The sequence below is a fragment of the Pan troglodytes genome, chromosome 2 (genome assembly GCF_028858775.2).
Source record: "Pan troglodytes isolate AG18354 chromosome 2, NHGRI_mPanTro3-v2.0_pri, whole genome shotgun sequence".
In the NCBI taxonomy this organism is placed as follows: Eukaryota; Metazoa; Chordata; class Mammalia; order Primates; family Hominidae; genus Pan; species Pan troglodytes.
Window position 1 is genome coordinate 198,740,357 of NC_086015.1, and position 16,725 is coordinate 198,757,081.

The 16,725-nt window shown below is 46.0% G+C and overlaps 1 protein-coding gene across 1 annotated transcript; it reads right to left on the reverse strand.

The window, feature by feature from the left end:
• Positions 1 to 805: 805 nt before the first annotated feature.
• Positions 806 to 16,341, reverse strand: APOD (apolipoprotein D). Its single transcript, XM_516965.9, has 5 exons — positions 16,002 to 16,341; positions 11,416 to 11,566; positions 5,924 to 6,045; positions 3,365 to 3,453; positions 806 to 1,244 (listed from the first exon to the last, which is right to left on the reverse strand). Exons 2-5 carry the CDS (start codon positions 11,536 to 11,538, stop codon positions 1,009 to 1,011), a joined length of 570 nt encoding a protein of 189 aa, XP_516965.1. The 5' UTR covers positions 11,539 to 11,566; positions 16,002 to 16,341; the 3' UTR covers positions 806 to 1,008.
• Positions 16,342 to 16,725: the final 384 nt, after the last annotated feature.

Below are 16,725 nucleotides of genomic sequence, written 5' to 3' on the forward strand. Positions count from 1 at the left end.
TCCCTCACTAGACTGTGAGCTTCTGTGGGAGGACAGGGATTCTGTATTTTTCAATGCCTGGAATGCGATTGGGCTTCCGTAAATATCAGTTGAATGAAAGACAACATATATATATGTATTTTTTTCCCTAAAAGAAACTCCCTATGTTCTTCCTCATAGATTCTCCTCTTCCTTACATAAACCCCTAGATGGGCTCATTCTTCAGCCTGGCTCTGAAGACCCGAGGAGAAAGTAAACACTTCAAAGAAACTGCCCCACAGGGACTCCGAACGCCCAAGTAATTCACCCTGAAAGGAGCATCTACTCCAGAACGGGGGCATCTGGATTCAGGTCACCCAGAATATGCCTTTGCCATCAGCTTCCCCCACTCCAGAAACAGGATTGTTACCTTTAAACGAGGACAATTCAGTGCTTGGTTTTTTTCAACATAACTGCTTAAGGATTTTTTTTTCTTTTTTTCTTTTTAGAGGCAGGGTCTCGCTCTGTTGCCCAGGCTGGAGTGCGGTGGTGCCATCATAGCTCACTGTACCCTCGAATTCTTGGGCTCAAGTCATCCTCCTGCCACCACCTCCTGAGTAGCTAGCACGGGTGTGCACCACCATACCCAGCTAATTTTAAAAACGTTTTTGTAGAGATGAGGTCTTGCTATGTTGCCCAGACTGGTCTTGAACTCCCAGCCTCAGGTGATCCTCCTGCCTCAGCCTCCCAAAGTGCTGGGATTACAGGCATGAGGCACCACGACCAGCCTGTTTAAGGATTTCTAAGCATAAGCTTATAATGAAAAACCCACAATAATTAATCCAACTTGGAGTCTACTGCGAGCACAGCAGGTCAGCAACAAGTTTATTTTGCAGCTAGCAAGGTAACAGGGTAGGGCATGGCTACGTGTTCAGGTCAACTTCCTTTGTCATGGTTGATTGGTTTGTCTTTATGAGGGGTGGGTGGGGTGGGGGAAAGCGAAGCAGAAGAAGTAACATGGAGTGGGTGCAGCCTCCCTGTAGAACCTGGTTACGAGAGCTTGGGGCAGTTCACCTGGTCTGTGACCGTCATTTTCTTGACATCAATGTTATTAGAAGTCAGGATATTTTTTAGAGAGTCCACTGTTTCTGGAGGGAGATTAGGGTTTCTTGCCAAGATCCAAGCAAAATCCACGTGAAAAAGTTGGATGATGGAGGTACAGGAATACACGAGGGCATAGTTCTCATAGTCGGTGGCCAGGATCCAGTACGGTGCCGATGGCATAACTGAGAACCAGAGAGAGGCAGCATTATTGGAGGGAGAGGGCAAGAGAAATCTCAGGACAACACAAGAAGGCTGGCCCAGACAACCACCCACCAAGCCCCCCACCTCTGATTTTGTTTATCAATCCAGAAACAGAAAGACCCTGGAAAGAAGTTTGGACGAAAGCCTAGACTGAGTGTTTCTGACTTACCCTTTCTAGCACTGTTGGTGCCCTGCCTGCCTGCCTGCCTCACTCACCCAGAGAGAGAGACAGAGAGAGAGAGAGACAGCGTTATAGTCATCACCCATCTGCACATTTCAGCTGCTCTGTGTATTCCCAGGTGGACTGAGAACTCTTAAGCCCAGAGTGATTTTGCAAAAATCTGTCTCCCACCTCTGCCAGCAGCGGCATCATGGCCCACCTGCACTCACCCAGGCTGGCACATTCTGCCTTCCTCTCGTGGTCCAGTTCCGAAGAATAAATTTGCCCAGATACAATACAGAAAACTTCATGTGTCTCTCCTTATTTGAAAACTTTGACAGTCTCCTATTGTTTATGGAAGAAACTTCAAGCCTTTTAATGTGGCATTCAAGGCCCTTCCTAACCTCATGCCCCTCTTCATGTACACTCCCAGGCTCTAGGCCTCTTTATTCAGGCCTTCTTCTTCTTCGTTTTTTTTTTGAGATGGAGTTTCGCTCTTGTCGCCCAGGCTGGAGTGCAATGGCGCGATCTCAGCTCACTGCAACCTCCACCTCCTGGGTTCAAGCGATTCTCCTGCATCAGCATCCTGAGTAGCTGGGATTACAGGCACGCGCCACCATGCCCAGCTAATTTTTTGTATCTTTAGTAGAGACAGGGTTTCACCATGTCGGCCAGGCTGGTCTTGAACTCCTGACTTCGTGATATGCCTGTATTCAGGCCTTCTTCTATGTTCCAGTTCCCTTCACTTGGAAATCCTTTTCCATAATCTCCCATAATCCTACAAGGCCTAACGCAAACATCTAATCCTTGTTACGCATGTAATAGTTAGCTTTCACTCCAATCCCCGTCCCTGATCCCTATGGGAAAAATACTCAGTTGAGAGTTTGGAGACCTAGGTTTAGGTCCCAACTCTACTTCTAATGAGTTCAGTGATGGCCTGCGTCACTCAGCCCGCCTGCACTTTAGCTCCCTTCTTGATAAAAATAACAAGAGAAACTGTGTATTAAAGCCCTTTACAGTTTACAGAGCGTGTGTATCTGGTTTATTTTCACGACACTGGGCAGTTATTTCTGGCTTGTACATGTGAAGTTAGTTGTCCATATTCACAGTGTGAGAAGAACTGTTTTCTCCTCCCAGCATTCCTGTCTTGGTCTATAAAATTAGAACTTCCTCTCCGCCCTGCTCTAGGCACTTGACTGGTGTGGGGTGGAGGAGTGGCAGGGGTGAGAAGTGGGAAGGGCAGGGAGTAACTTTTGTAGCTGATGACTTCAGTGTCTACCCTGCAGGTGGGAAAGGGGCTTTCAAGCACTCTTCGTGTTAGAAAGCCTCACGGTTCTGGGTTGAACTCTCTAGTGTATCTTCGTCGGAAATAAAACTAATATTTGGTGCTTTGTCTATTGCCTGTGTCCCTTCCTCAGTTAGCTCAGAACCCAGAGGCAAATGCCTGTCATTAGGTATCTCACAGGATCCCCAACAATGTGACTGGAAAGTGGCAGAAGCAGGATTCAAACTTGCCGTCACTCTTGTCATCTCTTGCTTCCTAGTTTCTGCGCCGTGCAGGTTGTTCTGCTAATATGTGCTAATGTTTCGGGCCCCAGTTTCCTTTGGGAAACAAGACTGGGTTGTGTCTTCTGCAGCCCACACCCTGTGTGCACCTACTTATGTTTCACCTGTTGAAACGCTAGCTAGTTATAGTAAATTGCGGGGTCACGTGTCAGTATCCACACTGGGATGTGAGCTCCATAAGTACCAAGGCCAGCTCTGTCCGGCTCATCATGGCAACCCTAGTGCATGACATGTAGTAAGTGTTTGACAGATAATTATGTGCTGAGTGATTATAGATGACACTCAGGTGTCTCAGGAATTCTCCAAGCCGGGGCGCTAGCCTTCAGTTTGCATATTTCCTGTCCCTGAATCCTCCTGGGAAAAGTGGATACTTACACCAGGAAAACTTAACTTCCAGCTTGGCAGGCTCTGTGAGGTTAACTGGGGTGGCTTCACCTTCAATTTGATTCACAGTTCCATCAGCTCTGCAGTGAGTGAAAAAAAGAAAAAATACAAAAAACAAAAAAGAAAAGAGAAAAGAAAAACAACTCATTGAAAGCCAATAAGCAACGAAAGGCGAGATTTGTGCCACTAAGGACCGTGGCAGCCAACACCGTGATTTCTGGTAAGAGAGGCTCTCAAAGGCAGGCTAGACCCTAGCTCCATGGCCTGGCCTTTCCCTTGTGACTGTCTCTGAGGCCAAGCAGGGGAAGAGAGCAGCGGGGTGATAAGAAGCCGCAATTGACAAGCTCCAGGACGGGACAGTATGTTAGGCCCTTGCACTTCAACACTATCTCTGACTATCTTCTATGGCCTGAAAGACCAATTCCTGCTCCCAGCCTCCAAAGAAAGGGAGAAAAGAGAATGGAAAAACAAACAAAACAACCCAACACACAAAGAAGATTCACTTTTTTTTTTTTTGGAGATGGAGTCTTGCTCTGTCCCCCAGGCTGGAGTGCAGTGGTGCGATCTCGGCTTACTGCAACCTCTGCCTCCCCGGTTCAAGAATTCTCCTCCCTCAGCCTCCCCAGGAGCTGAGATTATAGGCATGCACCACCATGCCTGGCTAATTTTTTGTATCTTTAGTAGAGACGGGGTTTCACCATGTTAGCCAGGCTGGTCTCAAACTCCTGACCTCAGGCAATCTACCTGCCTCAGCCTCCCAAAGTGCTGGGATTACAGGCGTGAGCCGCCGTGCCTGGCAGATTCACTTCTTTTTAAAACGAGAAGGGCCAAAGGAACAGATGAGGATGGACTTGATCACTGAAAATAATTCAAAACAAGGAGACATAAAAGCGTTCCCCTTCTTTGGGCCTCAGTGATATCATGTGACATCGCCTGTCCCATCAAGGGGCCTGAGTCCGGAGACTCCCTCCAGTTCAGCAAGCCTCTGAGTGAGTGTGGGGGATTTCAATGTAGGCCAAGTAAAAGGAGGCAGTGAAGAAACATTTACTTTATCTCAGTGATTCTCAGGTATGCCCAGATTTCAGAGACATTAAATGTGAAGAAATGCATATCTCACAATTGATGCCACCTGACACTTAGCAGTGTCATTCCTTTCTTAGTGGCATATAATGCAGTGGTGTGTCTTAAAAGCTGGGGGCTTAGATTGGATGCAATACTTTCACCTCTTCGAATGAGCCTGCTTTCTAGATGATTCCCAATGGCCCCATGAACTTGGGAGAAGGGGAAAGGTGTGGAGATGGAGGCACCAAAGGGAGGGTGCTAAGGCATCAGGGTGCTCTTCCTAGGAAGCCAACAGAGGAGAGGATGTCTGTTTATCAATCCTCAAGGCAGAGCAGGGAGGCCAACTGAAATTAGAGCAGTCGTATGTGTTAGAAAGTCAGTAGGTTGGCCGGGCGTGGTGGCTCACGCCTGTAATCCCAGCACTTTGGGAGGCCAAGGGGGGGCGGATCACAAGGTCAGGAGATCAAGACCAGCCTGGCTAACACGGTGAAACCCCGTCTCTACTAAAATACAATTAAAAAAAAAAAGAAAGTCAGTAGGTTAATGCTATGGTTAGTGGTGACGGATGTCCTAGAAACAGGACAATGAGCAACAGGCCAGGGATTCTGGGAACTGTGCTCTGATGTTCCCAAGTACTTTCTCTGTTTATCACCATGTAAACCTGGAGACCGTGCCCTCCTCTCTCATCTGGATCTCAGACAGCTGGGGAAGATGGTCTGTTTCTATCTGCATACGTTACCTTAGCAACAAACCAGTCTCCTCCCAGCAGACTCTGCCCTTTTCACCGTCAATTGCATTTTGCTCTAGAACGGTTTTCAGGACACCAGTCTCTGACCATGAAGTCACAGCATGTTCATGGAAAAACTGCATTTGTATTTTCAAGAGTGGAAGGTGGGTAGGAAGGAGCTCTTCCTGGGGCTCTTTTTAAGTTTATATTTGCTTTCCAAAGCGTAGCTTTTTGGATTAATTATTGTGTTAGAAGCCCTCAGTAATAGAAATGTACACTTCTAAAGGATATCCTGTTTACATAACCTAGAGTGTGAATGTTGTGTATGTGATTCTTGCTTAATAAGAAAAGGAGCTTTCTGATAGATTAAGCTGCCCAGAGATGGGATGAACTGTCCTGGAAGGCGATGAGCTCCCAGTTCCTGGAAGTGTTTGAACAAAGCTGGATGCTTCTGTCAGCAGATGGTGTCGAAGCGGCTTCTCTCCCAGACTGGAGGTCAGAAGAGATGGTCTTGATGTTCTTTGCTACCAGAGTATCTATTTTGCAGTGAGGGCAGGAACCCTGTCAGTTTGTGCCCCGCAGGTGGTCATGGAAATGCATACGTGGATCCTAGTCCTTGCCATCCTTGCCTGCCAAACGCTTTCCTCTCAATTCCTGCTAGGAGCAGGCAGTCCCATCCTCCCTGACCCAGGCTGCCGGACACCCAGTCACTCTGGGTCAGCACTCCGCAGGCCTGGCCCCGGACGCCCACAGCCACTCACCTCAACTCCTGGTTTAACACTTTGATCTTTCCGTTTTCCATTAGTGAGTAGTTGGCCTGGATGCAGCGTCCATTCTCAAAGGTTGTTGGGATCTTCTCAATTTCGTACCATCTTCCGAGATACTGCAAAGACAACAAGCAGAGCAAAACCCTGTGGTTCTCTGGGGACCTGCAACTTCTTCCCCATTGTCGTGCAGACGCAGAGCCCTGTCCTGGGGAAGCCAGACAAAATGGGCCTCATTGTTCCCAGTGGCAACTGGGCAAGAGATTGATTGCCATGAGAATCTGTGACTCGGATGGGATGTGCGGGCGGGGGGTGAATGCTGAGTAAAGGGCTCTTCTCAGGGCCCACTTCAGCCAAAATCGCTGTGACATTCTAGACTCTGTAAAAAAAGGGGATGATGGGAAATACCTTTCATCTGAAACAGTGCACAATTCTACAAGTCATCTTTGAATCTTGTGCAAAGTCAGATGTGTTCGCTGTGGGGAGCTAGGACTCCAGAGTGCACAGAACTTTCCTCATCTGACCCTGAGGAGGGATTTAGTCACCAAGGCTTTGGAGAGGTGGTGGGGATTTGAAAGGTCTGTATCATGCTTTCTCTAGGGGCCCGTGCTCAGTCCAGACTTCATGTGTATACAGTTAGCTTTAAAGGAAGCTGCCACTGTGTGGGGAAGGTCGAGGGAACCAGGCCCTCCTAGGCTGCCTGGCACGCGTTGCAGGGAGACCATACCAGTTTACAACCTCTGCGGAGGGCAGTTTGGCAATATCTAGCAAAGCTAAAAATACATATTATACTCTTTGGCCCAGCAATTTCACTTCTGGGAATGCATCTCCTGATATAAGAAATGATGTATGAGTAAAGTTATTCATTACAGTACCGTTTGTAATAATACAAGATAGGAAACAGCCTATGTGAGCATTAGCAGGGGGCTGGGTGAGTAAACGATGGCATATCCAGACAATGGAATTTTACTTCCTCTTTCAAAAGAGTGGTATGCAGTGATTTCTAATATTTAATGACAAAAGAGTCAGGTACAAAGTAGTGTATCTATTAAGGTACCTTTTGTGTAAAAATGGAGAAAATGTTTATTACGTTGGTTTTCTGTTGCTGCTATAATAAATTAGCACAAGCTTCAAACAGCACAGATTTATTATCTTGCAGTTGTGTAAGTCAGAAGTCTGACAGGTCTCACTGGGCTGAACTCAAAGTGTTGGCTGTGTTTCCCTCTGGGAGCTCTAGGGGAGGATCAGTTTCCTTGCCTTTTCCAAGTTCTACAGGCCGCCTACATTCCTTGGCTTGGGGCTTCCTCTATTTTCAAAGCCAGCAAAAGGAAGTCAGATCCTTCTCATGTTGCATCTCTCTGACTCTTATACCATCATCAAACCTCTCTCTCTGATCACAGCTGGGAAAGATTCTCTGCTTTTAAGGATTTATGTGATTAGATTGAGTTCCCCTGGATAATCAAGGCTAATCTGGCCATCTCAAGGCTCATAACTTCGATCACATTTGCAAAAGCCCTTTTCCCATGCAAAGTAACATTCACAAGGTTAGGGCGTGGACACCTTTGGAAGCCACTCTTCTGCTTACCACAGTTATTATGTATTTGCTTGTATATGTATATATTATCTGTAAAATTACATAATACATGGTTTTTACTAGTTGCTACTGGGGAGGGAAACTGAGGTACAGAGGTGGGAGGGAAACTTTATGTGGTGTATTCTTTTACACCTTTAGGATTTTGAACAATGTAAATATATTTATCTAGTTAAAATACTAATGAGAATTTTTTTTTTTTTGAGATGGAGTCTCACTATGTCACCAGAGTGGAGCGCAGTAGTGCAATCTGGGCTCACTGCAACCTCTGCCTCCCGGGTGCAAGTGATTCTCCTGCTTCAGCCTCCTGAGTAGCTGGGATTACAGGCACGTGCCACCATGCCCGGCTAATTTTTGTATTTTTACTGGAGAAGGGGTTTCACCATGTTGGCCAGGATGGTCTCAATCTCCTGACCTAGTGATCCCCCCGCCTCGGCCTCCCAAAGTGCTGGGATTACAGGCGTGAGCCACCGCGCCTGGCCTATTTTAGAAATTTAAAAACAAAAAGAGATGCGCTCACCTTCAGAGTCAGAACTTGAAAAGAGAGGATGCTGCACACAGATGAGTATTGCTTCAGCCACGGCTTTCCGCTCAAATATATGCCACATTCATGACCATAAAGTTCTACTCACTTATTAAAGCACAACTTTCAATTAAAGCCACTGAACTTAACATTCATTTAAAGTACCAAAGAATAAGGTTAGAGGTTAACTGGTTTCATAGACATTCTTGGAAGAAGCTCCATTTTCTATGGTGCATTCAAATCTGTTCTATTTCTGTTAAAGTGAGTTTAGTGCCCCACAGTAAAGACCAAGGAAGCATGATTTTTCAGAAAAGAGGAAACTCAGAGCTTCCTTATGATCTCATATTATTTTTGCAAAGGCTTCTTAATCTTTTCAGATCTCTGGTCAGTATTGAAAAATAATCCTAGAAAAGAAGAGGTAAAACTCTATCTGTTTGCAGATGACATATAAAATATCCTAAGAAATCTAAAACAGAGACAAAACCAAAAACTATTGGATCTAATGAGTTTAGCAAGGTTACAAGATACAAGATTAATATTCAAAAATCAAATATATTTCTCAGCCAGACACAGTGGCTCATGCCTGTAATCCCAGGACTTTGGGAGGCCGAGGCGGGTGGATCACTTGAGGTCAGGAGTTCAAGACCAGCATAGCCAACATGGCGAGGCCCCATCTCTATAAAAAATTTAAAAATTAGCCAGGCATGGTGGCACGCAACTGTAATACCAGCTACTCGGGAGGCTGAGGCAGGATAATCTCTTGAACCTGGGAGGCAGAGGTTGCAGTGAGCTGAGATGGTGCCACTACACTCCAGCCTGGGTGACAGAGCAAGACTCTGTCACACACACACAAAAATATATACATATATAAACATATTTCTCTACTTGCAATGAACAATTTGCAGATGAAATTAAGAAAATTCCATTTAAAAGGCCGGGCACGGTGGCTTGCTCACACCTGTAATCCTAGCACTATGGGAGGCCGAGGCGGATGGATTGCCTGAGCTCAGGAGTTCGAGACCAGCCTGGGCAACATGGTGAAACTCCGTCTTTACTAAAATACAAAAAAACTTTGCTGGGTGTGGTGGCGTGTACCTGTAGTCCCAGCTACTTGGGAGGCTGAGGCAGGAGAATTGCTTGAACCCGGGAGGCGGAGGTTGCAGTGAGCCAAGATGGTGATGCTGCACTCCACCCTGGGTGACAAAGTGAGACTCCGTCTCAAAAAAAAAAAAAAAAAAGAAAAGAAAAAGAAGAAAATTCCATTTACAATAACATCAAAAGAATAAAATATTTGGGAATAAATTTAACCAAAGAAACATAAAACTTATACTCTGAAAACTACAAAGTATTGTTGAAAGAAATTAAAGATGACCTAATTCAATGGAAAGATACACTATGTTGACAAGTTAGAAGACTTAATATTGTTAAGATGGCAGTACTCCCCAAATTGATCTTCAGATTTAATGCAATCTGTATCAAATTCCAATTGGATTATTTGCAGAAATTGACACGCTGATCCTAAAATTCATATAAAAATGTAAGGGACATGGAATAACCGGAAGAACAAAGTTGGAGGACACATGTGTTCTTATTTCAAAGCTTACCTCAAGGCTTTGATTACTACAAAGCTATAGTAATCAAGACTGTGTGGTACTGGCATAAGTATAGACATATAGATCAATAGAACTGAGAGTGCAAAAATAAACGCTCACATATAGAGTCAATTGATTTCCTATAAGGATTTCCTACAAGAATATTATTTGGCAATAAAAGGGGATATAGTATTGATACATGCTACAACGTGGATGAACCTTGAAAACGTTCAGTAAACCAGTCACAAAAGACCACATATAGTATGATTTCATTTTTATCAAATATGCAGAATAGGCAAATTTGGAGACAGAAAGTAGATTAGTGGTTGCCTGGGGCTGGAAGGGTTGGAGGGGAGATGGAGACTCTGTGAATGGGTATGAGGTTCCTTTTCAGAACAGTGAAATGTTCTAAATCGATGGTGGTGGTGATGGTTGCATAACTCTGTGATGATACTAACAACAATGGAAAGTGAAAAGCTACTTTAAACAAGTGAATTACTTGGTATACAGATTATATCTCAATAAAGCTGCTATTTTTTAAATCCTGCTTTAATTCTCAAAGGACTTCTATAAATACAGATCAGTTATCATTTCCAAAGTGCTTTGGGATTTGTATCCAAAAGCGAAAATATAACTCAGATTCCTTGGATCTTTTCTTTAAAGCCTCTCTGTGGTCTATCAGAGTTACCTGAATAAAGGGATCAGCCTGTAAGTGGAGCAAGTCAGTGTAGACGTTAGTGTACTCTATGGCCTCTTCCTACCACACCTGTATCTCCTGATCCCATGGATGGTGCTCCTTCTCCCACCCAGCGTCCCCTCAGAGGTCCCAACACTCATTCACCTTGAGGCGCGAGTGTATGATAACAACTTCGATGTTACTGTTGCCATTCTTAAAAGAGATCCAAACCTTCTCCTAAGGAGAGGAAGTCTTAAGGGTGAGATTCCAGGCTTGAGTAGCAACAGTGGGAGCCTGTGAGTCCTGTCCTCCAATAGCTGCCTCTTTCTGCCGCCCTCTTCCTTCCCCTCCCCCTAAACCCCAGGAAGAAAGACCATCTATGGAGGAGCTCGTTGTATTGATGACATTTTGGCGCAGGTACCAAGAAAGCCCCCTGGGGAATTTTGGGCTTTCCTGAGCCCTGTTTGAGTGACCTTTGGGTGCCCTGCACTGCTGAGAAGCCTGGTTTTGAATCCTACTTGCATTTACCAGCTGCGTGAGCTGGGGAGGGAGATTCCGATGCTGCATCTGTAGAACAAGGATAATAGCTCTGTAGCAGCTATTATGGTTCCCTGGTCCTCTATCCCCTCAGCCCACCTCTGAGTTCACCGCAGCCACGGTAGGCAATTCCCAGACACTGCCAGCCTCCCACCAGAGACCCTGTGTCTCTCCTCTGCCAGGGGGCTCGGCTAGAGCCACGGATGCTCCCATGACCTGCTGGCAGCAGCTGTGGGACAACCGGAGGGGCATGCTCCACCTGTCCTCAGAGGGTGCCCAGTGTGACTGACCCTGACGGCCCAGGGCGACAGCTCAGGAACGCGCCCTTTATTGCTTCTGTGCTGTCTCCGACTCACCTTCCCACCTGCTCTCGTGCGTCTCGGGATCATCCCAAACCTCTCTGCCTGCAGTCTTTGTCTCAGCAGATGTCTGCTTTGGGGAAACCCCAAATAAGATAAATACTTGTCCCAAGGTGTGCAGTGGAAATTAAAGCAGCATAATTACATCGAACCTTGTAGAACGCTTATTCACAGCGGAGGCAGCAAAACAAACGGGAGGTTCGCCTTTTACCTTATTCACGTCAAAATTCTCCTGCACCGGAGGCTTGGGGCACTTCCCAAGATGAAATGCTTGTCCCTCCGCCGCACCGAAGAGGCCAGCCAGTGCGGAAAACAGCAGCAGCAGCATCACCATCTTGGGGCTGGGTGGCTGGAGAAGGGACCTGGAGTTGGGGGAACGCAAAGCAGCTGGGCTTGTCATTCTGAGCCTTCTAAGGCCACACAATCATGAAGTAAGAGTGCTGTGCCCATGGGCCCCTCTGTGGGCGGTCCCTCCTCTTCTCTCCCCAGCCCATGTGAACCCTCATCCTGCAGGGGAACACCTGCCTGTCCGTGTTGCTGTGAGGCCTTCCTCAGAGCCTCTGCACCTCCACGAGGGCGCTCTCTGCCTGGTATTCTGGTTTATTGGATTGATTTTGCACCCCTGTCCCACCTAATTATGCATCTCCCAGGATGGGCACTGTGTCTAGTTCTCCTCAGAATCACCCACGGACCTCAAAGTGTCGGCTCAGTAGATACTTGTCAAATGAACAGAAACAGCGTGGAGGGGGCTATGTAAAGTGGGGGACGTGGAGGGGGCTATGTAAAGTGGGGGATTAAAGCCTCCAAGTGAACCACGAAAGACACAAAACCAAACCAAATGTTGCCCAACACTTAGTGTCCTCTGAGATTCTTCAGGGAGATGCCTCTCTGACACCATCCCTCCCCCTGCCCTCGTCTTGCTGGCTGTTCTACCAGCCCAAGAGTGCGCTTGGAAACCTTAACAGGGAGCGGCCTGCTGGGGGCTCCAGGGTCACCCCAGCCAGGTTCAAACTGTGACTCTGCCCCATACTAAGCATAACTGTGTCCAATTTATGCCTTAGCTTCTTTGTCTAGTAAATGGGAATAATTATCATTCCTAGCTCATGAATTTTTGTGAGAATTAAATGAGATAATATACAGAGAGTACTTAGAGGAGTGTCTGATACAGAGTAAATGCTCAATAAATGCTAGTTATTGTTATTATCAAAAGCAGAAAGATGATGTATTTCCCAGGTTTCTTCTTTCTTTTCTTTTCTTCTTTCTTTCTTTCTTTCTTTTTTTTTTTTTTTTTTTTTTTTGACATTCTGTTGAGGGTTTTTGTTTTGTTTTGTTTTGTTTTGTTTTGAGGTGGAGTCTCACTCTGTCACCCAGGCTGGAGTGCAGTGGCACAACCTCGGCTCACTGCAACCTCTGTCTCCCGGGTTCAAGTGATTCCCCTGCCTCAGCCTCCTGAGTAGCTGGGATTACAGGTGTCCACCACAACTCCCAGCTAATTTTTGTATTTTTAGTAGAGACAGGGTTTCACTGTGTTGGCCATGCTGGTCTCAAACTCCTGACCTCACGGGATCCACCCGCCTTGGCCTCCCAAAGTGCTGGGATTACAGGCCTGAGCCACCGCACCCGGCCTGTTGAGGGTATTTTTCATAGATTAAGTTCATTAAATCAGAGAAGGACTGTCAGCTGATGTGTAACTGTGCAACAAGCATTTCAACCCCAAGAGTCCTTTGGCAGCAGAAGCTGGCTTTGAAGCGGGGCAGCAAGGCAGGGAGACAGAGGCTGCAGGACTGTGTGCAGGTTCTGGGCATTGGAAGCTCCCCCGTTTCCTTCACTGACTCACTGTCAATTTGCTCCTTTCCTTGTGACTCCTTGCCTGTAGCTTGCACACGAGCTATTTCCAGCTCTCTGCATTTCTCCCTGTAATGATGATGACTGATGCAATGCAAGCAAAATGTTCTCAGATCTGAGCATTTCAAAGGATGTGTCATTACAGGAATAATTATAACTGCTTTATTGTGAGTGTCTAAACCTCTAAATACCCTTTAATAATCAATAGCTTTTTTTCCCCTGGAGGTTTGGTTGCCTGGTTTTCCAAAGAACAGTTATGTAAGGAGTGGCAGCTTGCCAGCTGGGGTTGCTGCAGGGGGCGATGGTTGCTGAGGCCCCTTTGAGCAAGTCTGCGACAGGGCCACTTTCCCTGGTCTCTGAGGTTCCGTTTCTCATCAGCTCCACCACTGTGTAAACAAAACCTGTCTTTTAACCTTTTGGGGGATGATGAATTTATAGAAATGCAGCCTAAACCCACACAAATTTGCATCCATTTTAAAGAGATCTTGAATTCTACTTAGTAGGCCCAAGCTGAAAGCCTGGCCCAGAGGATCAAACCTCAAAGACTGGCCACACACTATGCACATTCCACAAGGTCCCCACACTGGATAGGACCTTAGAGGTCATCTCTCTAGCTCTACTTCCAAGGTGTGCAGATGGGGAAGCTGGGGCCTGGAAGGGGCAGAGAGCTGGGACTCGGGCTCCATCTCCCCCTCTCCTGTCTGCAGCACCCTGAATCTGCTTCTTCTGTGCACCGCCATAGGGCCTTTCAATAACCCCCCACCTCTGTGACCTGATGAGTCTCACCACCACATGACACTTGCAACAAAAGTCAGTTCTACATCTTACTCTGACAAAATGCTCTCTTGTGAGCTGAAACAGATTCTTTACCTCAGTAGGAGGATTTCAGAACAACCCCTTCGACTGACCCTCTTCCAAAGATGCCTCTTGGTTACATTAGTTTTATTCCTGTGGTTAAAACTCCTTGTGATGCCAGGTGCGGTGGCTCAAGCCTGTAATCCCATGGGAGGCCGAGGCAGGTGGAGCACCTGAGGTTGGGAGTTCAAGACCAGCCTGACCAACATGGAGAAACCCTGTCTCTACTAAAAATAAAAAAATTAGCTGGGCATGGTGGCGCATGCCTGTAATCCCATGCTGCCTGTAATTACATGCATGCCTGTAATCGGGAGACTGAGGCAGGAGAATTGCTTGAACCTGGGAGGTGGAGGTTGTGGTGAGCCGAGATTGCATCATTGCACTCCAGCCTGGGCAACAAGAGCAAAACTCCGTCTCAAAACAAACAAACAAACAACAACAACAACAAAACTCCTTGTGAGAGAAAGGGCGGACAGCATCCATTATAGTTTTCAATGTCCTTTCATTCTAATTTACTCATTACTTATTGAGCATGTTATTAATGTGTACTTAAGACTTTGGGTAACATATGGATTATATACGACATATATTTTTGCATCTTCTTCTGATATCAATAGGAAGATTGTTCTAATGAGGAGTTTAAATACTTTACAAAATAAGTATAATTTAAATATTATTTTTGGCCGGACATGATGGCTAACGCCTGTAATCCCAACACTTTGGGAGGCCAAGGCGGGCAGATCACTTGAGGTTAGGAGTTTGAGACCAGCCTGGCCAACATGGCGAAACCCCGTCTCTACTAAAAATACAAAAAATTAGCCAGGTGTGGTGGCAAGTACCTGTAATCACAGCTACTCGGGAGGCTGATGCAGGATAATTGCTTGAACATGGGAGGCAGAGGTTGCAGTAAGCCAAGATCACACCATTGCACTCTAGCTTGGGCAACAGAGCAAAAACTCCATCTCAAAAAAACAAAACAAAAACAAACAAACAAAAAATACAAAAATTAGCTGGGCATGGTGGTGCAGTCCTGTAATCCCAGCTACTTGGGAGGCTGAGGCACAAGAATGGCTTGAACCTGGGAGGCGGAGGCTGTAGTGAGCCGAGATCGCGCCACTGCACTCCAGCCTGGGTGACAGAGTGAGACTCCGTCTCAAAAAAAAAAAAAGAAATATGATTTTTAACAGAATATGAGGTAATTAAAAAGCAATCCTACTAAGGTGACAGTGCATCCACCTTGGGCCTGGCACTAGCTGGAAATCACTGCTCCACTTGCATTAGCTTACCCGTGGAGAAGCCCTGGTCCCAGGATTTTAAGGGTGCTATGTGCTCAGTCTCCACAGCACCTCCTCTGGAGGCGACCTCTGCTGACACTCTCTTCGTACCAACGAGGTGAATTTGCCCGGGTTACTTCCTGGTAAACTACGAAGCCACAGTGTAAGCCTAGGCCTGGGGACAGGCTAGAATGTAAGCCTAGGTCTCCCACAAGCCCGCGCTCTTAGTGCCTGGGGACACAGCCCCTGACCTCAAAGATCTGCAGAACGTGAAGGACTAGATTTTGAAATTTCACCTCATAAAATAAAATAGGTTCCAATAAGTCATTAGGTCTCAAAGACTCATTTAGCCATTAAATATAACAAGACACGTATCTCCCAAACACAATATTTTATGCCATATTGTCAAATGCATTTTCTATTCACACCATTAATTCCAGTTTCCAGATTATTTTACTGTGATGCACCGTTGGACAGCTTGCTGAGAATTCACCTAGGACGGTGTTTGTGCATGGAAACACCTCGTTGTCCAGTCTGGAGGGGTAAGCAAAAGACGCTGGGATGAGTTCACACTGGGTTTGGTTTTATCTTAGGCATGTTGCTAGTGTATCTGAACCTCAGCTTTATCACTGGAAAAATGGCTCGGATGATACCTACCTTGTACATTTGTTTGAGGAAAAATGAGAACAAGTCTAAAGCTACCGGCGCAAGCTCTCAATCAGTGGTAATTATATGTAGCTGAAATGGGGCAATGGAGAGTCTAGACCGTTTCTATTTTAGACATTATTATCATAAATGAAAAGCTTAAAACTACAGTACATACCTTTTCTTTCAAGATGAAGGCAGTTTCCAGATGCAGAATCAGCCGATTTGAGATGCCTGTCTTGGTGACTGGCCTCTCCCAAGCTATTTTATAAGCTTCTTCAGGTCTCTGATGTTTACTTTTCATGCATGCCACGCCCGCCGCCCCCATCCAGTCAGGAGGGTTGGCCTAAAAGCTTAGTCTGTATCGAAACACAAAGATGGGATGTTGTGTCCATCCTCCTCCCCCGATTTCCTTCACAGCTGCTCCCTGAAGAAGAAATGAGATATTGTTTTCGCGCGCGCGTGTGTGTGTGTGTGTGTGTGTGTGGGTATGTGTGCAAGAGAGAGAGAGAGAGTATGTGTGAGAGAAAGACAAAGTATATTTTCATCCAAAACATTTTTTTTTTTTTTGCTATGTGGATTTTCTAATTTAATTTTTTTGGTCAGAATGCACTTTTAAGTTCCAGCAGGACGTGTTGCAACATGTTTTCAAACATCCGGTATTTATTTTTCATTTTTGTGTAAATGAAAAATCAACAAGCTCATTTCCTGAAGTGGAACATGGAGTTCCTGACGCCACTAATGGGAGTCAGGTAATGGAGCGAGGGTTATGAGTCAAAGCTGGCTTTCTCCAGGATCCTGGGCAGCCCCCTAACTTCTCTGAGCCGCAGTTTCCTCGTTGTAAGTAGGGGCTGTCATTCTTTCTCCACCAGAGCCAGACGTGTAGGGGAGATACCAGTTCT